The sequence below is a fragment of the Kryptolebias marmoratus genome, linkage group LG3 (genome assembly GCF_001649575.2).
Source record: "Kryptolebias marmoratus isolate JLee-2015 linkage group LG3, ASM164957v2, whole genome shotgun sequence".
NCBI classification, from domain to species: Eukaryota; Metazoa; Chordata; class Actinopteri; order Cyprinodontiformes; family Rivulidae; genus Kryptolebias; species Kryptolebias marmoratus.
This window is the reverse complement of record NC_051432.1, coordinates 23,201,056-23,228,290: the sequence shown is the minus strand read 5'-3', so window position 1 is coordinate 23,228,290 and position 27,235 is coordinate 23,201,056. Positions and strand designations below refer to the sequence as shown.

General features: G+C 41.8%; 1 protein-coding gene across 6 annotated transcripts; it reads left to right on the top strand.

Moving 5' to 3' along the window:
- The first annotated feature begins 13 nt into the window (after positions 1–13).
- On the top strand, positions 14–27,235 carry tsc2 (TSC complex subunit 2). Of its 6 annotated transcripts, none has more exons than XM_037974658.1 (42): positions 15–166; positions 775–930; positions 2,379–2,465; positions 2,560–2,670; positions 2,752–2,899; positions 3,359–3,476; positions 3,599–3,647; positions 4,042–4,167; positions 4,266–4,339; positions 4,466–4,592; positions 5,584–5,727; positions 5,816–5,953; positions 6,037–6,140; positions 6,261–6,342; positions 6,577–6,732; positions 6,830–6,949; positions 8,100–8,222; positions 8,332–8,438; positions 8,582–8,747; positions 9,503–9,625; positions 9,725–9,859; positions 10,038–10,227; positions 10,336–10,429; positions 10,517–10,619; positions 11,417–11,511; positions 13,497–13,634; positions 15,919–16,080; positions 16,165–16,323; positions 17,312–17,424; positions 17,802–18,044; positions 19,035–19,283; positions 19,846–19,935; positions 21,867–22,015; positions 23,301–23,902; positions 24,310–24,388; positions 25,563–25,649; positions 25,729–25,915; positions 25,987–26,126; positions 26,212–26,290; positions 26,381–26,472; positions 26,543–26,641; positions 26,982–27,235. In XM_037974658.1, exons 2-42 carry the CDS (start codon positions 796–798, stop codon positions 27,147–27,149), a joined length of 5,691 nt encoding a protein of 1,896 aa, XP_037830586.1. In that variant the 5' UTR covers positions 15–166; positions 775–795; the 3' UTR covers positions 27,150–27,235. The 6 variants fall into 6 exon arrangements, with proteins under 6 accessions (XP_037830584.1, XP_037830586.1, XP_037830585.1 ...); XM_037974657.1 differs by having other exon boundaries at positions 4,266–4,354; XM_037974656.1 differs by having other exon boundaries at positions 14–166; positions 10,336–10,619.

Sequence of the window (27,235 nt, the reverse complement as noted above, 5' to 3'; positions counted from 1 at the left end):
TCGCGGCGTCACAGTGTGTCATCCGGTTGGGGAGTGGAGGTCTGAAAACAAGCTTTCGGCAACAAACACGGAGTTAAATCAATGCACGGACGCGCACGGCTTCATTGGATGCAAAAAAGACGAACCAGCGGATAAATGAAACCGGAAGCGACCCAACTCCGATAAGGTGAGAAGAAAACTGGGGGTGGGAGGAGGACGGGAAAGGATGTTGTTTAAATCCCCAAACCTTCAGAGCAACGTCGCTAGCCTGTGTGTGAGGCAATGCAACCCGTAGATAAAGCTTTAGCAACACTGCTGTGTATTTCTTTGGATAAGGAGTTGCTTATGGTGCCTGGTGTCCGCAGTTAGGAGCTGTTCTGGTCGCTGGGGCACCTTTCACAGATGTCCTGGTTGTTGTTGTTGGACTGAAACAGAACAGTCGTTGTCTGGCTGTCCCCTCCCATCTGTCTCTGTCAAGTCCACATGACAGCAGATTCTTAAAACCAGCCCCCTGGGTTTACACATTAACAGGCTGCAGCTACTGCCAAGCCAAGCCTCACTCCTGGACAGCATTAGATTTTCTGTTTACTTAAGCTGCAGAAAATGTTTTGAATTCATGCAACTCCTTAAACAAACCTCCTGTTGTTGCAGTCCCACCACTAACTTCATTAACCCATCCTGCTCTTGGGTTAGAGTGAATCCAGTTCGGTTTAATTTCCCCCGTAATCCTTGGGCTATTTCTTTCCAAGGTGGATAATAAAGATGTGTGATCCGATAAATGTGTTTCTTTTACAGGCAGCCATCAGTCCTGTGGCCATGAATAAACAACAAAGTAAGGAAACTCTGAAGGACAAGGTGAAGGGGATCTTTGGACTCGGGACTCCCCGGCCACAGATCAAACCGTGCGACCCTAAGCTGCCGGAGTTTATTATAACTTCTGACATTATTAAGGTGAAACTCAGCGGCTGGTTTCCAGTCCTTCCTTTCACACCTCTACTCCGTTCATGCATTCCTGCACAAATGTTGCTGCTTTATGTGGCGACCAAAGCAGCTACTCTTTAATAAAAGTGCAAAAATATAAATACAACAGCTGTTCTGTCTCCTAAAAGTGAAATCCACACCTACAAATATGAGTTTATGTGATTGTTTCAAAAGGGCCGCCTCAGTGAGGATGTAAGTAAGAAGAATAATGGCTGTGATTCATATTTCAAGGCAGAGTTTCTGGGATATTTTTTACAAGAAACAAGTTTACAGCCTGTTAGTCTATTTTCATGGCGGCCACAGCAAAGACAGACAGAAATAAGACGTTATCTTTGAAACAAAAACTACAAGATAATGTCAGATTTCCTGCCGACATTTTCTATCACTGGTTTTAAAACAGCTTGTAACGATGAATGTCTTGTAATAATCATGGCTGAAGCTGTTGGCAGGAATAAATAACAAGAAGGATGGCTAAGAATAAAGACACATGGGAGCATTTTGGTCAAACTAACATTTGTGTTGACAGCAGAATTGAACGAGAGACGTGCATTACAAATTAGCTTGAGCTCTAAATGTTATAGTATACAGTATTTGTTAATACATGACATTTGTATAAAAGAAGAGTAAATTAAATGAAATAAAAACCAAGGACAGCAGTATACAGTAAATCCCTGCTTGCAGGTGATGATTGAAAGCTTATTTGTTTACCTACTTTTTTAAAGAGGAGTCTAAAGGTAGTATCTCACTGAGCTGCAATGCTTTGAAACTAGTTGACGGCGGGAATATTATGAGAAAATGGGTGAATTTTTTGTTGCAGTCTCATTGAATTCAGAGCGTTTGTGACCATGAAAGCTGTGCAGCTTATTGTGTTTTGCACAGTTTGCAAAACCGTCTTCTAGGCCGTGGACATTATTTCATTGTCCACCTTGACAGCTGCCTCCACATTTATGATTTGATGACTCTTGAAATGAAGATGGGTAGATCTGGACCAGTTTTTCCAATAAATACCGTCCATCATTAGTGTGGTTTTCAGACCTGGACATGTTTACTGTTAGACGAGCTCCAGCTCAGAAGGGTTGGAGACGCCTGCGACACCTCTGCGACGCCTCTGCGACTATTTGGAGAGAAAATTTATTGCACAAATCTTTTGAATGCGTTCAGAAGTCAAGCGGCAGGAATTGCGAAGCCTCTGCGTTTCACACAAAGGAAACTGAGAACTCCTGCAAACATTTGGAGACATTTTGGAGACTCCACCAGCTAGTTGCTATCAGTCGTGACCCAGTGACTGAAGGGCTTCTCAAAGGTTGCAGTTGCATTTATTTTGTTTATGCGTGAGTTTGTCAGAGTCAGGGGGGTGTAAACGGCTTTGTAAACGTTCTTCTACTATATTGTGATCTTATTTACTCTTTATGTTTCAGGATCTCCACCCAGATAACGGCCTGAACAACCGGATTCGGGTCATCAACCAAATTTGTGATCTTGCAAAAATGAAAAGATTTGAGGAGGTGATTGAGTAATATCTCAGTTTCATATTTCTGCCACTCGGCAGCACTCCCGGTCTTCTGTGTGCATTAAACTGTTGGTCTTTGTGCTGCTCAGCATGCAGTGGAGGCCGTGTGGAAAGCTGTGGAGGACATGCTGACCCCAGAGCAGCCGCCGGAGGCCAGACACGCCGTCCTGCAGCTTCTTAGGGCCATTATACAGGGACAGGTACTCCCAGACACGGTTCACAGGTAGCAGCTCCTGCAAACTGTTTGGGTGTTCACTAGAAGTGTTATCATCTCTCCGAAGGGTGAGTGGCTTGGCCTTTTGAGGGCCTACTTTTTCAAGGTGATCAGAGACTACCAACCGTGCAACGAGGACCTCTCAGAAAGGCTGGATGTGTTCAAGGCTTTAACCGAAAACGGGAAGGACATCACATACCTCGAGGAGGACATAGGTAAAACATTCAAACCCTAAACTGCAGAAGCAAACTGTTCAGCAGTTCCCCAAACAACAAAAATACACTAAACTTGTCATAAAACATGATTTCAACACACAAATGATGTGCAGCAGAACTTACAGTTCTGCCTTACTACAGTTAATTTGTTTCAAAATGTGATTTTCAGTAATCATTTTCAATAAACCTTGTGTTGACATTTTTTTTCCTTTAACATTTTATCACATCAAATGTTCTTTGGCGCTTTGATTAAATGTACTCGTTAATTTTTATTATTTACTGCCCCCATGTTAGGTAGGCCTAAATCTGATCTGGCACATCTGCTGTTTGATTTTCTGACTCGAGTTGCTTTGATACTTGTTTCTAATTTTAGCTTTTAGTGTTCCTAGACAATCTACTTTATTACTCTTTTCAAGGTTCAAATGCTAAATATGTTTCATTGTTTCTTTCCTCTTTCAGCACGTTTTGTTCTCCTGTGGATGGACATTGGTCTTACTTCTGACTTTCTCCATGTTCTCGTGAATCTGGTGAAGTTTAACAGCTGCTACCTGGATCAGAACGTCTCCATCATGGTCCAGTAAGTTGGACATCTACACTCACTTCTCCGCCTCTCTGTCTCTGCCTTCAGTGGATGTCAGTGTGGATACCAACTGCATTTCTGGGCATTATTTGCAGCTTATCATTCTCTTTTCTCTGCAGTAAAATCTGTATGCTGTGCAACAGAACAACATCGTCCACAGATATAGAGGTTGGTGTTCGTCACCATAGCAAACTTTCCTTTAAAAAAAAAAATCAAAATATATCTTATTTTATTATTGATTATCTGAATTTTTAGTGTTACTTGAGTACTGATATGTGTCCTTGCATCATTTCTATGTGTTGACATACTATAATCTCCAGATTTCTGCAGATTTTTAAACTTTCTAAATGCAAACACCTAATATTTATGATTATTCAACTAAGCCTAAAGTGTTTTCTGTTAATAAAGTCCAATAATTGTTCATTTAAAATGCCATATATAACTTAAGTTGTGTATTTTTTGTTCAGCTCCATCCTGTGCAGTTAGAGTTCATGTCTTTGCTGATGTTGTGTCACATATGTTGTTGTGTGATGGGTTGTGTTTGGTCGGCCGTCGTCTTCAGGTGGCTCTTCAGGTCTTGGATGCCGTTGTGTGCTACAACTGCCTGCCCTCAGAGTCCCTCACCATTTTTATTATAACACTCTGCCGTACGGTTAATGTGAAGGAGTTTTGTGAATCCTGCTGGAAGGTGAGAGGAGAATGTTGCCTCTTTTTCTTTTTAAAGAACTACAACACTTCCTTTTCTGGTCTTTTCTCATGTTTTGTTGTGCTGCTTTGTGTCACTAGTTGATGAGGAAGGTTTTGGGGACTCATCTGGGCCACAGTGCTATTTACACCATGTGCCGCATCATGGAGGAGCGGTATTGTCACTACCAGTATATAGTACCTTTTTAACTAATTGTATATTTACAAAAAAAAACTGCTTTGGAGGTGGAGTAGCTCTACAGCTTGTGTGCTCATGTGTGATTAACCCAATTCTGCACCAGAATGTACATGGAGGATGCCCCGCTGCTGAGAGGAGCGGTATTCTTTGTTGGAATGGCACTGTGGGGCGCACACAGACTCCCTGCCCTGAAAAACACACCAACACTTGTCCTGCCATCCTTCTATAAGGTAACACACATCCACGCGTACAGTTTTACCTTGAGACATGTGCAAACACAGCTACAGCTCATATTCACAAACTCATTGGAGTTCAGAGGGCTTCATAGTGTTGGAACATATAAAATTCTCTTTAAAATCAGGAATTTTAAGTTTGTCCTCTGACTACATAGGCCAGTGGTGTCCAGTCCTGGTCCTGGAGGGCCACTATCCTGCTTGTTTTAGTTGTTTCTCTGTTTTGACACACCTGATCTGAATGACTGAGTGATTATCAGGCTTCTGCAGAACCTGAACAGCTGCAGAAGAGCAGAGAAACATCTAAAACCTGCAGGATGGTGGCCCTTCAGAACCAGGATTGAACACCACTGACATAAGCCAAGATAAGACCTGCTAAATTCTAATTTTAACAAGTCAAAATGCAATATTTATAAGATGTGAGATGTTATAGCATCAAACTTGTGTTTTGACAATAAAGCAGCACAACTTTCTGTGAGAGTTTGTTTGCAAATCAAGCCGTTGTTTAAAGTAAAACATTCTGAATTCATGTGTACATGTGGCTGCAGGTGAACTTTCACGTGTTACTGCATTTAAAGACATAGTTGTACAAGAAAGGTTCTTACAAAGAGTGGAAAAGTGCCATTTTCAACCTTGTGTAAGTTCTCCTGATTTGTGAGGTTCTATCAGCTGCCTAAAGGGATCCAAACTGGCCTTAATGTTCAGTTTTTATCTGTGTACAGATTACAGTTTTAATACTTGGCACTCAGTTTTAGTGACATTTAGATTTTGCAAAGAACAAAGAAAAAGATTCACTTCCTTATCTGTTTTTCAACTGACTGTGGTGCGCTTTATTTTGTTCATAGTAATAAAAACATATTTTTTATGTAGTTCAGTCGGTTTAGTTGTTGTCACTGTCACAGATTTAAGGCTTAGATTAAAAACTTTAAAGACAGTTCCTACTGAATGCACTAAGCAGGGACTTTTGCTGCCTGACTTTTGTTTTTAGGCCATGTTGTGTGCCAATGAGGTGGTGTCCTATGAAATCGTCCTCTCCATCACCAGACTGATCAAGAAGTACGGCAAAGAGCTGCAGGTGGTCACATGGGACATCCTGCTGGGCATCATAGAGCAACTGCTGCAGCAGATCCTGGTACACGGATACATGGTGCTCATAGAAAGTACCGTAGAAGAAAAGAATCAGTTCTTCACGAAGGTGTTTGTCTTTTGTGCCACCTCAGACAATAGGCAGTGTGGAGCTGAAGGCAATTGTCTACGAGCTCCTGACCACGGTGGAAGAGCTGTATGAGCAGAACGGTTACCACGGCTCCACGGAAAAGTTCTTCAGTTTGGTGGAGAAATGTGCCGACAAGAGAGCTGTTCGTGCTTTTTGAGCATCTGAGCTGTCCTGTTTTTATATCCAGCGCGGCTTCTTTTCTCAGTTTAATCTCCTGTGTGACAGGATGCGTCGGTGCTGACGCTCATCTCGTACCGGGCGCAGTCCATCCAGCCGGCCAAGGACGGCTGGATTCAGAGCCTTCACCGCCTCATGGAGAAATTCTTTAAGTAGGAGGCACTCTGTTATGAATTGAATCAGTGTTTCTTTTTCATCTTTCGTCGCTGGGATCGTGCCTCTGCTGTGTTTTAATAATTTCTCTTTATCCGTTATCTCTGTGTGGCTGAAAGGAACGAGACTCGCAGTGTGATACGGATCAAAGTGCTTCATATCCTGTCCTTCGTTCTCAGCACCAACCGACAGCTTTATGAGGTTTGAGAACTCACACACACACACACGTATCTTTTGTAACGCCAGTATGCAGAATAGATGAGCTGTAGTTGTTTAAAAAGCTTATTTTTCAGAGCTGATTTTAAGGTAATCAGACTCTGCTTTTTGATCATTACAAAGTTTGACCTCTGCTGAAAGGCTGTTTAGTTTGATGTAATTACATTAACAAAAAAATTATGTTCTTGATTGTTTTTTTTTTGTCATTTTCTTTTCTAGGATGAGCTGATTGAAATGGTTGTGATCCCTCAACTCAGTGGGATAGCTGAAGACAGGGATCTGGCTGTCAGAAAGCAGGCTACTCAGCTTCTGGTGGATCTCGCTGAGGGTTGCAACACGCATCACTTCACCAGCCTCCTGGACATCATTGAGCGGGTACACATAATCAGAAAACAACCTCACAGAAAATCTCACAATTGCTGTTCATTTCGGCAAAGATCAGAGTATTTAAGTGTTCATTTTTTTTTTCTAGGTGGCCAGTCGTTCTCTGGTTTGTCCAGGCGCCCTGGAGGTTTCTGAGAGAGACCCCACAGCTGAGTCTCCTATGGAGGATGTCAAGACGGCTGTATTGGGTCTGCTGGAAATCCTGCAGGTACGCTCATGTAGATATACAGAGAGGGATTTACCAAACCTGCTCTCTCCAGGTTGGGAGTGAGGTGCTGCTCCAAGTGGAGGAGTTTAAGTATCTCAGGGTCTTGTTCCTAAGTGAGGGAAGAATGGAGCGTGAGATCGACAGACTGATCGGTGCAGCTTCTGCTGTATTGTGTCCTCTGTACTGTACTGGTCCGTTGTGGTGAAGGTCTACGTTCCTACCCTCACCTGTGGTCATGAACTCTGGGTAGGGACCGAGAGAGCGAGATCACAGATACAGGCTCTGCAGGGTAGCTGGGCTCTCCCTTAGAGATAGGGTGAGGAGTTTGGTTATCTGGGAGTAGAGCTGCTGCTCCTCCACATCGAGAGGAGCCAGCTGAGGTGGTTCCTCTGGACACCTGTCTAAGGAGGTGTTCTGGACATGTCCAACTGGGAGAAGACCCCGGGGAAGACTTAGGACACGCTGGAGAGACTGTCTCTCGGCTGGCCTGGGAACGCCTTGGAATTCTCCTGGAAGTGCTGGAAGAGGTGACTTGGGAAAGCTGCTGCTGCCCTCGCCACCTGACCCCGGAACAAGTGGCAGATGGATGGATGGTTGGTTGGTTGGTTGGTTGGTTACTAAAGGGACTTTTGGATAAGTTAGAAGTTTTTTAAAGTTGCAAGTTTGAGCAGTAAGCTGTTGGGTGTGTCCATTAACGTTATGTTTGTCTTTATTTGTGTCGTCGACTGTTTGACTCTGACATTTTTTTTAACCCAGTTTCACATGTTGAATAATTGTTGACTCCAGGCTGCACAATATATCAAAATTGCAACATTATCGTAGTATCGTTATGCTCTATATCATTTTTGCAAAAGGCTGCTTGGACTCCACTAAATCATAGGCTGTTATATTCTAAGTCCCATTTATTCATTGTCTGCATACCAAAGATATTTATGGCCAACCTGATGGACTCTTACTGCTCTTGATATCCACACCTGATTAAGATGATGGTGGCCAAGATGCTAAAGCACAGAAAGTGCTGAGTATCACGATGACAGAACAGAAGTACAATAGTAAACTGATCTTTTTCTGCTGAATTGTTGAGTTGTTATGCTTTTGTAAATATGGTAGAAAGCTGAATCTGTTAAACCTCGTATTTTCCCCGCAACAGAGCAAACTTTACAGCCTACCAGCCAGCCATGCGAGTCGTGTTTATGAGCTGCTTATCAGCCACCTGCAGCTTCACTACAAGAACAAGTACTGTTCAACCATCGCCTCCACTATCAGGCTACAGGTAAGGCCTTCTTTCTCCATTTTCTTTTCATAGTTTTATGTCTCTAACGACCTTTTCTAAATCCATCAAACTTAAACTCTGTGCTGCCTGGATTTTCTTTGTCTTTCAGGTGTTTGACTTCTTCCTGATGATGCGTGCGGACTCTCTGCACCGCATCAGCGTTCCCAACAAGGACGGAGCGATGAGATTCAGCCCGTACTGCTATTGCGACAAGGGGTGAAAACACAAACAAAGACAGATATATATATATATATATATATATATATATATATATATATATATATATATTTTTTTTTTTGTTCCTGAAGGCTGATTGGAATTGAACCAGCCCAGTGATACCAGACTGTCATTTATTTCAGGGAGCCGGAGAAGCGTGTCGGTGATAAGAAGCCGACAGGTTCGACATCTCCTCCTGCTGGTAGTCCTGCTCCGCCTGCCGCTCCTCCAGCTTCAACAGCCTCCATACGCTCAGCTTACCTTCCCTACGCTCCTGCCTTCAACATCCTGCTGCAGTGCCTCAAAATGGTATGCACAAAATAATATCCTATCACACAATAAAGCACAAGAATGCAGATTATTTAAAAAAAAATTATGATAGGATTGAATTGTATCCATATGGGAAAAAAAAGGAACTTCCTGGAACTTTTATACAAGCAAAAGCTAGATCTTTTTCTATGCAGTATTTAGTAATACAGGTAAGATATACTTAACACCACAAGAAACTTAGTTTTTTTATTATGTAAGCAGACCCTTAAGTTCAGAAGTTAGTATTGCATTCCTTCTGCTCAGTGCACAATTAATTGTTTACAGGGCTTAATCCCATTTTTCCCATTTTATAAGGAATATTTCTTCATTTTATTTGGACCAGAGTAATTCAGAACTTCATAAACAAAAATTACAACTTAAAACTCATCACATTTCTTGTAACTTTCAGGCACATGGCCTTTTGTTGCTCTCATATGATGCAGTAATTGATGTATTCTTTTCATACAGCCTCTTCAAAGACTCTTTTTCCATTGATTTGAGGGGGTTTGCAGTTTTCTCACGTGAATCACAGTGGCTTGAAGCCTTGTCACTTGAATTTTAAAAAGTTTTTGTTCAACAACTTTTACCTCAGAATAGTCATATTGTCATTGTTGGGCATTTCAAACCCATCCAAAGAGGGAAGGAGCTTTTCATGTCACGCAGCAATATTTCAGATACTTTCTGACAGATATTACAGTCCCCCCTTCCTGTATTTGAGGAGTTAAAGAGCTGATATATATATATTTTTTTTGTAGGAAATGGATTGGAAGGTGCTGAAACTGGTTTTGGACAAGCTGCCTTGGATGCTGCAGTACAAAGTCCTGCTGCTCACATCAAAATGCAGTTTAGACCAGCTCTGTTCCACTCTCTGCCTCATGGTATGGCGTCTTCATGCACACGTAACAAGCCTGTGTAGTGGACATAACAAATGCGACATCGAGTTATGCGTGGAGGCAACTCTTATCCTCTCTTTGCAGGTGACGGATCGTCTGATTTCTGACCGTCTGAAAAGAATCCCGGAGGGTTTTTCCCGCACAGACGTTCAGTTGGCTGTGGTTCCTGTTCTCACAGCCATAACCTCCTACCACAACTACTTGGAGCAATCGAGACAGGTAGAAATGATTGAAGAAATGTAACTCCATCTGTGCAACTTTCAGCAATCATAAATCTGAATAACTGATTAGTTTGCAGCCATATTGCTGACATTTGGCCAACACCCGCCCATTGTGGCTGGGGCCTTTTTTAAAACATTTAAATTCCGGTGACTTTAATTTCCTTTTCCTCCTGCAGAGAGAGCTGGTTCAGTGCCTCGAGACCGGCCTCATTTATCGATGTGCCAAGCAGTGCGTGGTGGCTCTTACAATGTGCACGGTGGAGATGCCTGACATCATGATTAAGCTCCTCCCTGCGCTCATCGTCAAGCTCACCCACATCTCTGCTACCGTTGCCATGGCATCCCCCATGCTCGAATTCCTCTCCAGTGAGTTCTCAGACCAGTCACCTCTTTTGATTTATTCCGACTGTTCGAGCTCGGTCAACTTTTCAAACCTAGCTGGCTGATGTTTTTGGTTCTTCTTGTCCTTCACAGCTCTGGTGCGTTTGCCCCATCTCTACGCCAACTTTGTAGCTGAGCAGTACGTTAGCGTGTTTGCCATCTCGCTACCCTATACCAACCCCTCTAAGTTAGTACTCCGACACACACACGCACACGCACGTGTATTCTTAGCTTCACAGATACTTTCTGACTCGTATGTTTTTATCCACCTCAGGTTCAACCAGTATATTGTGTCTCTGGCCCATCACGTGATCGCCATGTGGTTCATACGCTGCAGACTTCCCTTCCGCAAAGACTTTGTTCAGTACATCACAAAGGTGGGAATCAAAAAAAAAAAGCCTCCACATTTTGAACTCTGTCTCAGTTTTTAGACCTAAAAGTACAGTAAATGACCAGATGTGTCACAATAACAATAACCGTTGCAAAGATTTAAAAAAGTTAGGACTTTTTCTTGACTTTTTTGTTACACAAACATTAAATTACAGATTGTTTTATATGCAGTTCAGCTTATTGGAAAGGAAGTACTACAAAACAAAGGGTTGAAGATGCAAGAATTGGAGCTAAAATTACGTTTAGAGATAATATTTTTGTTTTAAAGGATGTCAGTAAACGTGGATTAGGTTTTGGATTGATTCCTGTGTTTTACATTTATATGATTTCTACCTGAATTTGGATTCATCTGCAGCCCTGATGTAAGAGCGTAAAACCACATTCAGACTCTCATACATCTCTGAAAGCATGCACCAAAGCGGATATTACCGGGCTGCACACTAATTTGCTGTGCTATCTCTTGACATTAGCTTGATCTGTTTTTACAAAGGGTCACTGAGAGATTTTACAGACTTTTACTTGGAAACTGTCACCGTTAAGACCGCAAAAAAGGTTGGTTTGTCTTGGGAAATTGCATTCTCATGTGCTGCCACTCCTTGTTATCAAGGAAAAAAAACCTTTTCAGTACTGTAAGATATATTTCTCATAGAAATAAAATCCTTCTCAGTTAGACGTTCAAAGCTCAGTCTCCGAGATGAGTTTGCTTCTAAACCCTGACTATCATTTAATTACATTTCAGTTGTGCATCTTCTCCCAGCGTTCACGGCTGTACGTTTTCCTTCAGGGCTTGCGTTCCAACGCCCTGCTGCCCTTCGATGACGGCCAAGAGCAGAGCCAGTTTCGTGCTCGGAGCACCAGCCTCAACGAAAGGCCCAAAAGGTAAAGTGCTCTTTCCTCCGCTCGGCTGACGTACGAACCGGCAGCACCGCACACAGCCCTACGAGGCTGCTGTTGTGTAAGAGGGTTGAGGGTTGCCAAGGAAACAGCGGACTCAGCATGACAAACATGGTGGTGTGACGCCTTTCAGGTTGCCATGGTGATCCTTAGTTGTCATCATTTCAATTTGTTCCGTCTCAGTTTGATTTTCAGTATTTCTTTTAATGCCCCAAAAATAAATAAATAACATGAGCACCCACGGAATCTCATGTTATTTAATTTTTCATGTTTTAGAGTATTTTTTTTTGCGTCATTATCGTTCAGCTGTTTTTGTGTTTTATCCACCACCTGTTGCTTTATCACTGCGCTTAGAGTTTGTTGGCATAATAAGGAAGGAGCAAGTCCATCTTCAGGGTGTGAATAGTTGTTGGTTTTATACTTCTTACCTGCTCTTTAATGGCATAATCCAAGCATATTTATTGATGCTTCACATCGTTTTAACTGAGATTAAGCTTTAAATTTTTAGCTGTAAAATTAAAACAGGAACACGTTGTTTGGCCCTCTTGATTGTTATTTTCTCAGTGTAGCCAGAGATCTTTAAAAAGGGGTGCTGAAATCACTGATCGTGTTTAAAAATATAAATATACTGCTTAGTTTAGACGCCCTGGACAAACCAGTATTTTCCCAGTGCATTGCAACAAATGACACTGCTTTCCTGTATTTTTATTTCTATAATAATTTAACTATTTATTAGTTCTCCTTTTGTTGTGCTAACAAGTTTCATTCATTGAAACACTTTCAAATTAATTTGGTTTTGATCCACACACTCCCTTCCTACGTTCAAATAACCTCACTTTGGCTTTATTGCCGCTGATTATGAAAACAAAGCTGACCTCTCATTAAACGCCAAAGAAATGTAAAGTCTCTGATAATACTGATTCATAAAATTAACCTGCTTTTAGAGTTTCATGTATGGTATCATCATCCTTGTGCCGCTCATGTCCATGAAGGTTTGGAGCTCAGCATGTCGGAGCCAAATGCTGATCCGGATTCATATTTTTATCAGTTTTAGAAATCAGGGTTGCAAAAATCTGGGAATTTTCAAACCTTTGTTGAAGGAAGACAAAATCTGGTCGACTTTCAAGATTAAAAGTAATTTGACATATTTGAGCTCTATTTATCAAACTTTAATCCTGGCCAGTATCTGAACATTTATCTTATCTTTAGTATTTATTCCAGACTTGCTGTTCTCCAACCCATACATTTAATCCAGCATTTTGTTTTATTTTTCTGATATTTTAACTTCCTTTAAGTAAAGCCTGTGCTGAGTCCATCCCTACTACTGTCGTTCTGTTATATTAGTTGTTGCCTTCACTTTGAACCTGCTGAAATGTTGATTTTTGTTGCTCTCCTGAATATTTTCTGTATATTTTCCTTTCTGAGTAGCAGAGGTTGTTTTTACCCTCTGCTTGTAGTTTGTCTGTTTTCTGTTTTAGTGAATGCCCCCCCCCCTCTTTTTTTATTTTAAATCCTCTTTTCTTTCTCCGCTCTCCTCTAATCTGATTCATAATGTCCACTGCTGTTAATTTTCACCTTGTTTTTGTTTTTTTGTTTTCTTCATTTGACCCCCCTCCACTGCCTCCTGCGATTTGGTGCTGCGTTGTGGTTGTGGTTTTGGGGGTGGTTGTGTCATCTTGGATCCTTTCTACATTGCTCCTGACCCCCGCTCCCTCATGTGACACCTGCCCTTTGACCTTTGTGTTCCGTATCCCCCCGCGTGGTGTATGCCTCCCCCGGTCGCCTGCTCGTGTTGCTCTGGTGCTCGGATGATGATCCCTGCTGTCTCCTGATGTACTTTTTAAACCACACGTCTACTATTGCTCCCAAACCACTGCCACCTTCACGATGACCCGTCCCTTTACCCATCCCCAACGCCAACCCCGGCCCGTTCCCCTCGCTCTTTGCCACGGATGCACCTCACCTCCCAGTCTGCGAGCTGCGAAAGTGTCAAAGGCGGCCCCTGTAGCCAATAGCAGCAGCTCTCCAGTTAAAGAGCTGAGGGACCTTTCAGCCATGGATGCTTTCCGCTCCCGCAGCATCAGCGTCTCCGAACACGCGGTTCGCAGGTTAGAGAAGAACCTACTGGGTAACAAAGCAAAAAAATAATAATAAAAAATAACCTTAACACTTAGTGCTTCCTCCATTGGGGGTCATTGTCATCCGGGTTTGTTTGGGCAGTTTTAATGAGGTTTGTTGGAAGGGACACCTGGAGTGGGTGGTGCATGCTGGAGGAAGGTGTGATGATTTGTCTTTTGGCTGTGGTCGTACTTGTGCTGGTTTTAGTTTTTGTTTCTGTAATTTGCTTTTGCATGCCGTGTTTGTTGAACACATTGGTGTTTTTCTGTTTGCTTTCGCTCCAACACAGATCTCACTTTTATTTTAAAATGTATTCTTTGTCTTTGCTTGGATTTCTTTTTTTTTTTTATTATTATTTTCTAGTTTTGTTTTGCTAGATCTGTTTGCAGCTGTTTTTGATTGGCTTAACAACAAATAGATGCCAGGAGCCACTGCTTGCCAAGCTTGTGTGCACTTTAAATTGGTTTGGGATCTTTTCCTTTTCTTTGAACAAAACTACAACCCAAAAATCTTGGCCTCTTCCTCTTGGTGGACACTTCTGCTTCTTTGGCCAGTGACAGACACAACAGCAACACAACAGCTTTGTTTGCTTGCTCGACATCTTTCTTTTTTTTTCTGCTTCATTGAAACTGTGTTGCTATGACCATGGCAATCTCCTAGAGTGGGATGTTAGGACTGGAGTTTTGACAAGTTTGATCAACAGACTCAGATCATTCACATCGCAACACAAACATCCACAGAGACACTGTCTGCCTCGTTTGTTTTTTACGTGTTTATGCCTTTTGTGCGCTTGGCCGAACTGCTCAGTGTGCTGCAGAAGTAGATTGAACTTTGCAGTTGTCAGATGTGGTTTTTGATGCGACTTCCTTCAGTGCCATGCCCCCAATCGCCCAACAGAAGGCGGCAAAAGCTGCAAAAGTCAAACCTAAAACTACAACTGCAACGTAGATCTCTTCAGCCTGCTTTAACTGCTAAGTGGCTGCAAATTTGCCCTGTTCAGATCTCAGATCTGTCTTTAAGTAGACACTGCTCCCACACAACGTGACCATGTTGTAAGTTTTGAGACAAAACGATGCCATTAATAATATACTCTGAACACAGAGTTGATTGGCTTTAAAGGCTTATTTTGGTAAAACGATGATGTCAAGAAGCAGTGAACTCACTCGTTTTTTCAGCTGTGAGTGTTTCATGGTCATGTTTTTCTGGAGTAAGTGTCCAAAGCACATTAAAAAGAAAAGCGAAACAGTCGGCGAATAGAGAGGTAAGTGGGAAGTCTGGGAAATCGTTTTTAAATCACTTTCTAGGACCTGGTCTGAGTGTGAGATTATTTTTTTTCTTTTCCATCCTAAAGATTGAATCAATCTTCGCGGCTGTATTAAATCTGATTCGGACATTTCAGTTTTCTTAACATGCCTGAATTAGATTTATTACTAAATTTAAAGAACACGATTTTCTTGTCAGGACAGCTCTCCTCCAATTAATAAAGTGGCCAAAAAAAAAAATCATTAAACTGAACATGTTGTCCTGAATAGTTGCAGAGCAGACAGGAACAATGGAAATAAAATTTAATTAACACAGTTGTTTTATTCTTTTAGTCATCACTCTAAGAGTTTTCTTTAATATTTATTACTTTAATGTTTTTATTTTCTTATTGTTTAGCTGTGAACAGGCTTCAGGTTTAATTATTTCCCACTGCGGAGAGCAGAGACGTTTCAGTGTGGCTGAAATGTTGCTATAAATGTTAATTTAAAGCAACAAATCAGGCTCCTGATTCACATTCACTTTCTCTCTAGAGAAATTTCTCTCGAATTCAGCAAGAATCCTCATGAATACAAATAGGCCCTGTTCCCTCAACGTTAAACTCTAATAAGGTCATTTTGGCGACACTCGGCAAATATGTTCCAAATTTATTTATTTATTTATGTTCTTTATAAAGGTCACCCATAGAAAACCTGTTTGCATTTGGAGAGAGAACCAATAAAATCAGCCTCTGAGGCCACTTGGACCACGTCCCAGCTCATCTGTGTGCTTTAGAGATTCTAATGATGTAATAATGTCACACTTATGGATGCATGCTGTTAAATGCTTGGCTTGCATGTGATTTAGGCAGAGATGTGAGCATTGGTGTGTTTGTCACAGCTTTTTTGATACAGAAGTCTGTCCTGACCTTCTGTATGTTCAGAGCCTGCATGTCTTTCTGCACATGCGTTGTGGCCTTGCATGCCGTCCTCCTTCTCTCTTTCTGTTTAGCCATCTCTTCTTCTCCACCCGAAGGATGCACACCTCAACCACCACCTGCAGTTTGGGCTCTGCCGATGAAAACGCTGTGACTCAGGCCGACGAGGGGCTGAAGACAGTCCACCTGGAGCTCACAGAGACCTGTCTAGATATGATGGCTCGATATGTGTTCTCCAACTTCTCCGCGCTGCCCAAGAGGTCGGCGGGAATCTGCATATTTTGCTCGTCCGTAGCTCAGTTGGGGAAAATATGGATGATTTTTACTTCTGAATGCCCTCTTAGGTCTCCCATCGCAGAGTTCCTGTTAGCCGGAGGTCGCAGTATGACCTGGCTGGTGGGGAACAAGCTGGTGACCATCACAACCAGCGGAGGCGTAAGAACGCAAGCGTTGCTGGGCCTGGACATGTCTGAACGCCTGGGAGGAGGTGGAGAAATGACCAGGTGATGCACGCTTGCAGACACAAGGATTTAAAGATTTGATTCTCAGTCTGCTCTTACTTTTCTTTGCACAACACAGTTTTCTTTATCTTCTCACTTCTGAAAGTCGGAAAAGCTCCTTAAGGATTTAATTTTATTTTATTAAAAATAGACTTTTTGACAGTTAATTCTCTTTCGAATGAGGTAAAAACTCATTCACACAGACTATTCCTTGCTCTTGATATTTTGTAAAAAAATCTGATGACAGAAATTTATCTTCTTTAATTAGCACTGTGTCTCGACAAGTCTTCAAAAATAATTGAAAAATGTGACTAAATGGTTGTGGTATGGAGCCCCTGATAAAGTGAACGCTTTAAAAAAGACCGTTCTGATCCTGGTGACAGCTACCAACTTTTTCATTACCCCAGAGCGAACGGTGTTATGACAAGTGTCTGAACAAGCAGGGCAACTTTCGCCTCATTTAGCACCATCCCTACCTCACAAGCCTAGAATCAGGCCAGCCAACCGGCGACATATTGTCTGGACATTCCTGACCGTCACAGCACGGTTCAGAAGGGTTGGGTGAGGACAGGAACAGCTGACGGCGTCTCTCTCAAAGCGACTTCGAAGCTGCTGCATTCTCATGTTATCCACTGCAGAAATGTGAAGGAGCAGCTAGGGAGGTCCAGATCAGGATTTATTGTTCCCAATTCAGCTCTGAATAAGGATCAGCTGATACAGAGTCTCAGTTTATTACTTGCATTATTTTGATGTTTTGTTTTTACAGCATAGGCTTGCAGATTACATACTACAAGTACATTAAAATAATTAAAATCAGTCCCATCTCGTGCCTGACTCCGCAGCAGCTGCACATTGCAGGAAAGAAAATCTGTGTTCCTGTTTAAATGTTATTCCAGTTTGAGTGTTCATCCATATGTGGTTAAAAATTCAAACTTCGGCCTTGCAGACACACGTGCTTCGTTGTAATCCCTCTGCTGTGTTGGTTCTGCAGGTCAGATCCGTCTCTGCACACACGGATAACCAAAGAGGCTCCAGCCACACTGGAGTCCCAGTCCAGTCAGCAACACAACCGATCCACACGCTCCCGTGTCCGCTCCATGTCAGGTAACAAACTACGCTAAGATTTATACACTTGTCTACATCTGATACTCTGCATGCAAATGAGGATTTGTGGCATTATTTAATTGCTTCTATTATTTTTTTTTATTGACTTTTGCAGTTTAAACAGGCAGAAGAGAGTGCATTTTTCTTAATGAATTCTAATATCATGAAGTATCATAAATAACCTTGCTATCTATTTTATGTGAATGCTTTGAACTACTTTTGGCTCTGTTGATCTGCCCGAATTTGTTTCCTTCCTTTTTATTCACTAAAAAATTTAAATATCTAATTAGGTGAGTGTTTTGGCTTCAGTTTAATGTGGAGAATCAGAGTGTTTTAGTGATTAAATAATAATTATAACAATCTTCCTTGTTCTCCAGGGGGTCACGCTCTACGTGGTGGTCCTACCCAGAGTCTCAGCCCTCTGGTCTCCCCCTCTGAGGGGGAGCTCACTGCTCCTCTGTCTCCCTCCTCGGGCCCCGCTCTGGATGGTGTCGGTCCTCCCTCGTCCTCCTCTGCCGCCTCCTCTGCTCCTCCTCCTCTCAAAGATAACCCCAGCCTGGCTGAGTTTGTGCCAATGCTCACTCAGGGCTGGGCAGAAATCTTCATACGGAGACCTTCAGGTGTGTCGTCAGAACAGTCTCTGTGCCTCGGCAATTGTGGACTTCTGTGCGATGACGGTTTCATCTTTCTTAAGATTTTTTTTTAAGCTTTACAAAACAAGACAAAGCAGTGTGCATTTTGGTAAAAAAACAAAACAAACTGCAGTTTTGCACAGCAGCAGAAAAGACAATTTTCTGCACTTTTTAAAAAAAATCACTATAGTAATATAATATTCCCCCTATCCATTTTAATTGTTGTGTTTTGCTCTGGCACTTTGTCATGTTATAGATTGTAGGGGAATACCTGGATTTGTTTTTTTATCATTTACTTTTTATTGCTATTTTCTGCAACTGTTTACATAAAAAGCATACGTTCAACCTTATATAAAGTAAAATAAAATATAATAAAATAAGAAAACCTTTGCTTAGAAGCTATTCCTCTAATAGTCCTTTTATCCCATCCAGTTTGTCGAGTTCTTTCTCTATTTTTCATCTCCGTCTTTGGTTTTAAATAGTGTCCATTTCGCCCACTTTTCTTCCATTTGTGTTTGCTATAGTCTCAGGCGTTAAGTCAATTTTTCCATTATGTAGATTTCTTCTATTATCCCAATCCATTGTTCATAAAAAGGGGGGTCCACCTTTCCCCATTTCCTCATAATAGCTTTCTTATTAGCTATTAACATTATCTTGATCAGATAACTTTCCTTTACTCTCACCTTTTCTTTGATATAGTTGAAAATGCAAAGATATAGTTGGATTTGTGTTTTAATGTCAAAAAGAAAGCGCCTCCCTACAAATGTTCTGGCTGATGAAGACTTATGTCTGAGTTGCAGCTGTGTCACTTCATAGATGTTTGATGTTTGTTGTTGTGGCTGTTGGGGAAGAAAATAAATCAATCTGCAAACCTTTAATGAGCTTTGTTAAATAGTTCACACTATAGATGCATTAGTGCTGACCTTTTTAATGATTGAACAGCATGGTTGTTGTTTTCCTGTGTCTCTTTGATTTCAGGCAACACCAGCTGGCTGATGTGTTTGGAGAACCCGCCCAGTCCCTTTTCCTCGGAGCTCGGCAACATGCCGCTGCAGGAGCTGTCCAGCGTCCTGATGGCGATGGAGGGAGTGAAGGAGCCCCCCGCTGAGACATCCAGCGCTCCAGCCAGCACAGCCGCCCCAGCACCCACATCTGTCTCTGAGCCTCTGAACCAAACGCAGAGCGGTGTTGGAGGGAAGCCAAACCTGATCCAGCGTTCCAACACCGGTGAGCAACACTTTGAAGAGTCTTTGCAATCATGGTGGAGGCTGTTATTCGTTTTTCTTGACAAAAATGTGTCATTGGTTGCATCACGGTTGAGCTAAACATAACAGAACTTTCTGAATATTGAGCTACAGAATACAGATTTATGTCATGAAAAGCACATTCCTTCTGTCTGCCTCATTACTTCTTTTTAATCCCACGTAATGCATGATGCTAAACATCAAATTCCCTACTTGTTTCGAGCCTAAATGTTATCATTTATCCAGCTTGTCCTCATTCAGATAAATGACTTATTTTTGAGCCGTATGTTTCTTTAATCAGCTGCTTCCTGTTCTGTATTATGCAGTGTTTTGTGTATTTGTTTATTCTTTCTCACTCTGGGACTCCATCCACTTCATCTTTTCATCTTTCTTACACTCTTTCGTCAACATTTATCCTTCTGTTTTCATTGGATTCTTTTTTTATGGCTCTTCATCTTCATGGAAATGCTGATTTGTGATTGGCTGTGGTGTATTATGTGGCTTCATGTGCCACCGACCTGCCCCCTGGCCGTCCCGCCCGTCAGTGGGCGGCTCGCTCTGGTCTCTGGGTCTGGGCAGTGCCCCCCCAGCCCACCCAGCTCCTGGCAGGTTGCACAGGAGCATTTCCTGGGCAGGTATCGTGTACATGAGTGACCCCCCACACCTTCTTCTCCCAGAAAAGTCCTGGTGTAGTATATTTCTTCTCACTTGTACAATACAGCGGTCTGTAAGCACAATGTAGAGGTGGCATTCAGTGCTGGGGTGCTGGAAAAGTTGTGAATCCATTTTAATTAACAAAGTGCTAGCTAACCCATGTAATAACTTAAATATTAATATGTTAAAATGAACTGGGAGCCAGTCAAAAACCACAAACGCAGGTTGCAACATGACCTTAGAGCTGTGGAGTTATGAACAAGTTGAACTGAGAAAGCAGACTTACTAATCTCAAAATAAGGACAGTTTGTTTTATTTCTTGTGAAAACATGACAGACAGCAGCTGACTGCTTTTCCACAACCACTGGTACCAAAATCTGTCTGGAAAAAAAAGATAAACCTCTTTTTCTTTAGACTTCATCGGCCCAGAGTCATATACACAGAAATTAACAGACTTTGTTTTAGTAACTTTTAGGACTTTAGTGAAAATCTGACGTTAAATAATTTATTAAGGAATACAGACTTCATTTTAAGGAATCATAGAAGTTATCAAGTATGCTAATACTCTAGTATCTATATTTTACAAATCAAAGAATTTGACCAAATACAAAAACTAACATTTTGTTTTTTAATATTTAATGTTTGAGTAATTTTCTTAACCGCTTGGAATCGGCCTGTTTGTCCAAATCTAACAAACTCAGCAGCGTCTCTGAAGCACAGTAGAGTTAAGATGTTTGATCGGGACAAATGGAAATGAAAAACAATGGATTTTAATTTCACGTCTGTCACGGAGCTGACATTTCTTACCTGAATGTGAGACGAAGCCAACTGTCTCCTGGCTTCAGATTTATTGTACCAGCTGGAGGGATAACTTTATAAAGTGCTGTCATCACTGCAAAGTGGTAAAACAAACAGGAGAGTTTTATTTTCTTATGCCAACCTATTGGAGTACTTGCTTTATATCCAACAAGCAGACATTACAGAGGAATTGATTTCTTCATTTTTTTTCAGAGTTTAGAACTTAAAAAGTCCAAGACTGCTAAATGCAGAAGTCCATATCATCTAAATTTTATTTTTAGGTGAGTTGAAGGAGCTTCTCTGCCTCTGTATGAAACTCTGTTGTGCAGAAGACCTGCTGTTTTATGCCTAAGGATTGTACAAGTTAAGAAATTGATTGTTTCTGTTTCACACATTAACCCTGGAGGGAGGATCTTCTGCGAGCGATGCCAGTCGTGCCTGCACTTGTTTCAATCCGTGGCAACAAAATGATTGATTCTGATTTCATTTTTATCTTCTGTGATTTGTTTTCCCCTTTTTCTTTTTAATCTTCTCTAACTCTAGAATTTCTGAAATATACTCCCAGGGTAACCTTTAACCTCTGTTGTCAACAGGAAAGCCCAGACCTCAGTGTGCACTTCATTGCTTTACTGGAAGGACCAGTAAGGCGATGAAGCCATCTTAGATCTGCCAGCTCTGACCTGATTCTGATGGGACTGTGTTTCTGGTGTTGCTCTTTGAGAATAGTTTGTGGTTTTTTGTTTTTTGGGTCTGGGTCTGGGTCTGGTCTGGGCTGCTGTTGCAGTAGTAGTTGCATTACGTTTGACCTGAGATAACAAACAAGTCAACCGAACCGAAGCATGAGTCTTGATGGAGAACGATTCGATGAACGAGTGATGGATGGATGAGCCGAAGTCGGCGTTTGTAGTTCCTGATTCTTTGAGTTTGTTGATCAGTGTGGACGCATATGATTCTCTTTCATGACAGAATGAATCATTGACTCATTAATTCTTTTACACCTGCATAAACGTTTGGGTGCGTGAGCGTGAAAACTAACACCGAACATTAGCGCTCAGGTTTCATGTTTAATGTTTTTTCCTTAAAGTCACGTAACTGTTGCTGTGTCCTGCTGTAGACTCTGTGGTGGTGCTGGAGGAGGGGTCAGGGGTCACCACACCTCAGACCCCAATTGAGTGGGTGGAGGGGGAAGACTTTGAGCCAATGCCCTCCGAGCCCATATTCATGACTCCTGACAAGACGGCTCCTCCTGGAACGCTCAGCAGGGTGAGGAGCTAACGCCGGTCTGTTGGTGAACAATGCATCTTATGGTAACGTGAACTGATGGACGGTGCAGGAAGTCTGTGACTGATTATAAACATGTAAACAGAGTCAGTGTTTGATACGGCAAAGTGACTGCATTTATATAAGTTTTGTTAACACCTGATCACACATTCATACTGACAACAGAACCACTTTGAGATTAAAATATTAGGACTAGATGATTAATACCAACTACTGTAAAAGGCAGGAAATCATGTAATTATCTCTGTTTGTTTGTTTGTCTGTTAGCAATGAACCAGTGGAAGGATTTTAATGAAACTTTCAAAGTAATCACTAAACAGCTGATTAACTTTTTGGAGTCAGTCTAATTTAAGATGGCCTCCACAGCTATTTGACCTTAACAAACATGAAAATGGCTACAAGGCAGCCAGGTTTACAGATACAGAGTTAAAATGTGGTGTGGTAGTAGCCGAGCGTCATCCCCAACACATACTCTGAGCGCTAACTGAGCTTTGTTTGAAACTTTAGTTTGTTTGGAAAGAAAAAAACACGTTGAGTCTAAAATTGTACTGTTAAAATATTATAGATAAAGTTTTATTTTAAAAAAGATAGAATTTGTCTGTAAAGGTGACAGAAGTTTATATATGACTCTTAATGAAGACAATTAAAATTTGCAATAAGAAATCCCAAATTCACTCACTCATACACTTAAAAATAGACACAAGTATTAAAAAGGTGTTCAAAGGAAAGACTAAAACAATAAAAAAAGAAATTGTTGTTAATTTTAACTTCTTCAGTAGTGTTATTAGAGATAAAATAAAGGATTTTAAAGATGATTTTCCTTTCAAGTGGGTCTTCTTACATCTGGGTGGCTTTCCTGAGGCAGTTAATTTAAAGTACTTTATTAAAATACAATCAAAATGATTAGTATAATTTAAACATCTGAACATATCAAGGCTTAAGTCAGAATAATTAAAACCAACATTGTTGCACAGACTGTTTTCTAAATTTCTTTTTTCCCCATCATGTTTTAATTATGGAAGCTGTTTTTCAGGATGAAAATAATTGTTTTTGTCACTCTTTTCATTTATGTAATTATTAGCTAATGTGACTTTTAATTTGCTTATGTTTCTTTTAAGATGAACCAAAATGAACGCAGTCTTTAATCGATTATTTAAGCTTTTATTTTTGTCTTTGCAGACACCTGCTGTGTTTTCACATTTTTACAGTTAGGTAATCTGCTCAAAGAAAAATATTAAAATTAAAAAGTCTTTCCTCTCGTTTTCAGTCGTCCTCCACCTCCAGTCAAGATGATGAAAAGTCAACTCTGGAGGAGGTGAGTGAAGGAGCGATTCCCATCGACCAGCCAGCTCTGGGCCCCTCCACCCCAGGCAGCCAGGGGCCCGACCTCCCATTTCAGAGCCACTCCCAGTCCCAGGGTCACGGACTCAACAAGTCCAGCTCCTCCCCGGAGCTCCAGACGCTGCCTGAGGCCTTCGCCAAAGCTAATATGGAGGCTGAGAGCGTGCAGGGAGACGTCTGCCGGCCCAGAGCGCCCTCAGATGGCAAACCTCAGGTACAGCAGCCCCTTTTTGAAAAGGACAAGGCAGAGGGGGGAGCAGGAGGGGACGTAAACGGGCTTGGACGTCAGAACCAAGCAGGAGAAGGCTCCGGTCCGTCATCTCAGAGTGGAGGGTTGAGGTTGGCTTTTCCAGCAGCACCAGCAGCACAATCTGGACCCATCTCACCTGGCGGAGGCCACCGCCCCCGGGGTCACACCATTTCTGTTTCAGCCCCGTCCTCCAGGAGAGAAAGGAGGACGGAGAGGGACTCGTATCACAATCGACCCGGACCCAGCAACACGGAGAAGATGTCCGGTCTGAGCCCCAGGTACTCCACGGTTTACACAGGCCACTGCTGCACCTCCTGTCGACTGTTTCTGTCACATTAATGACGTAAACTGTTAAACCCGTGTCATCATGTGACACAAAATTAATTACATGCTGTTCCCTCTGAGCCGTGGTCAGCTGGCCTCCCTTTATTTAAATCTCCAGATTTAAAGTTCTGTTTTAATGGCAGGTAGTCCGCTCCCTTCTCATGAGAACGTCACACAATTTCACTTTAAATAAACCAAAAATAGTCCTTTTTAAAATGACAAATTTCTTTCTAGAATCAACTTTGGTCATAGCTGTGCTTATATTTGTTATTCAGTCCTCAGGTGGGGTTTATTTGTGTTAATATTTGTATTGTTTTGGGGTTTTTTGACAGTAATTGAAAACTTTTTTCTTGTCTTTAAGCTTTGTATTCCTCCAGTTGTACCACTCTCCTTTCTTTGGGAATGAAGCCAACAAGCCGCTGCTGCTGCCTAAAACTCAGGTGAGTCGTGTCCTCCGTCCGACCTGAAGGCTGACCTGTGTTTGTGTTCGCTGGCAGCTTAAAAGAAACAAAATACCACCACACTGATCTGATCCTTCTATCCTCTGATTAAAGATGCCATTTATTGCTGCTTCTGCACAAAATGTGTCAGTCTCCTGACTCTCCACCTGTAAGAAGAGCAGGTTGTTTAACTGAAGGGGTGTAAAGAATATGAAAAAACTTACATTGTAGGAGTTTTAGAAACTCTTATTTAGTTACCTGATGTTTAGTATCAGAGCTAAACACACTTCCTATCTCATTGAAAGCAGCAGAATCTCAGACCAAAACAAAAAAAATTGATTTTTATCAACTAAAAATTTTGACTATTCTGTGATCGGTTTAAGATCTGGTGTCGGTGATTATACAACAAGCTTATCAGCATTATTATCACAAACTGTCTGAATGGTTTCCATAGTAACAATGCACAGGCTTCAGGTTTTTTTCTACAGTAATTGTAAAGTAAAATATTTGTTTGTGGCAGAAATAACATTTTATAGTCAGCTGAGGATCACTGCAAGTGTTCATTTCAACACTGCTTTCAGATTAAGAGAAGCGATTAAATATATTGTCTAAATGTGATTCAAAAATCAACTTTTATGGCAACTGATTAATTCATTTTCTTTTATTTTGAAATCTGGCTTTTTTAATGTAGATCAAGCCATTTCTGCATCATCTCAATTCAACTTTAACAACATTTAAATGTTATTTCAGTCTGATTTTACTTATTTAAGAATTAGCAGAACAGTTAGGTTTTTTTTTTCTGAAAATTTAATCTAAAAATCTGATTAAGAGTTAATTGCTTGTCACAGTGGTGATCAAACCAAAGTGTTGAAGAAGTGCTGCAGTGTAAAGATAAAACATTTGTAAACTGAAAACATAAGATATAAGTGAAACTATACCAGTAAAATAATATAAAAGCCCTAAAATTGAAATTAATAAGCCTAAAAGACGAAAGCAGAGAGCCACTGTTGATGTTAAAACAAAGAGCTTTTATTTTTAATGACAAACTTAGGCTGTGATTTTAAAAAAGAAAATGGCTGCTCAAAACAGGGCCTCACAGCTCGATGAAAAAACAAAAAAAGGTGATTGTAACACACCTCCCCGCTCTGAGTTTGTTGCATATTTTCTGCGGCAGGTGATCGACCGAGCTGTGAAGGTTCTGGACCAGATGCCTCCTTATGACACCCATAAGATTGGAGTGGTGTTTGTTGGAGCCGGTCAGGTGAGAACGTGCGGATTCTGATCTTATTTCCTAATCCCTCGTGTGCAGCTGACACCTCAATCCTCTTCCCTCTCCTCAGGTGAACAACGAGGTCGCCATCCTGTCGAACGAATACGGCTCAAACCGCTATGCCGCCTTCCTGACAGGCCTGGGGAAGCTGATCCACCTGAAGGACTGCGACCCCGACCAGATCTTTCTTGGAGGGCTGGACCAGTACGGAGACGATGGAGAGTTCACGTACTGCTGGCACGATGACATCATGCAGGGTTAGTACGCGCGTGGGACGGGAAAGGTGTCCAGTCGACTCTGAATTATTAATAAAACCCTGTCTTTGCAGCCATCTTCCACATAGCTACACTGATGCCAAACAGAGAGAGCGATAAGGGCTGCTGCAACAAGAAGCGGCACATTGGCAACGATTTCGTCATGGTGGTGTACAACGACTCCGGAGAGGAGTACAAACTGGGCACAATCAAGGTAGACGTGCAAACACAAGGAAAGATGAAGTCCGCAGTTTCCTTTTTGCACTTTATAACAAACTTTCTCTTTCCTTCCTCTGTAGGGTCAGTTTAATTTTGTAGAAGTCATCATTAAACCCCTGGATTATAAATGTAACCTTGTTTCCCTTCAGTGCCGCAAAGGTGAGTTAATTTCTGTTTTGATCTATTTTTTTCCTGCTTCTCCTCAGTTTGTTGCAATTGTGCTCATTATCTCTCTGTTCTTCTCTTCAGATCTCGAGGGTTTGGTCGACACCACAGTGGCGAAGATCGTTTCTGATCGCAACCTTCCACTTTTAGTTCGGCAGATGGCCCTGCATGCAAACGTAGGTCCTTATTCCTTCTTCGCACGTCGAATTAAACGCACGTCTCACTCGTCTTCTTGTCTCTGTCCAGATGGCCTCCTTGGTGCACCAGTACAGAGCGAACCCCTCCGACGCGTACGCTTCCAAGTGGCTCGCAAGATTACGGCACATAAAGAGGATCAGAACCAGAGTAAGACTAAAAATCAAGAATTGGTCTTCCTCACCATCACCCATTGTTCAATTACTTTTTGCAGTTGACTTGTATCAAGATGGCTGCCACAGCCAACTGATATAAAAAACAAAAATATCCATAACTTGCTCGTTTTTACAGATAATGAGCTAAGATTTGATTCGGTAGTAGCTGAGAATCATTGACAGCATATACTCTCACAAAATCCCGTATCGTTATTTTCAGGATTTGACCCAAACAGCTACAAGTCTGTCGTTTCTCAACATGAAAGGCAGCAGACGATGTGGATTCCTGCAGCCTTTAAATCTGATTTCCTTGGCATCTCTCTGTCGTGTCTCAGGCTCAAGAAGACATCCAGTCCCGCTCGACTCCTGGAATCTCTCTGACCCAAGGACACGCTCAGCAGAACAAGTCGTTCCAGCAGAACACGGCGGCTCCGAACCCCGAGGCCTCCGGGCCGAGAAAGAGACTCGTGTCGACAGTGGACGATTTCACCGACTTCGTTTGATTACGTTCGTCACAATAACCCAAACCCAACCACAGGCCGGTGCTGTTTGTGGGTCACTTAGTGTATGAAATAAAAAATGATCTGGA

Excerpts from the sequence above, each read along its gene's own strand:
- tsc2 (XM_037974656.1), top strand. The coding sequence starts at position 796 with ATGAATAAACAACAAAGTAAGGAAACTCTGAAGGACAAGGTGAAGGGG. Across the intron at positions 9,626-9,724 it reads GTTCCACTCTCTGCCTCATG|GTGACGGATCGTCTGATTTC; the intron begins GTATGGCGTCTT and ends CTCTCTTTGCAG. Across the intron at positions 25,650-25,728 it reads TGTTTGTTGGAGCCGGTCAG|GTGAACAACGAGGTCGCCAT; the intron begins GTGAGAACGTGC and ends CCCTCTCCTCAG.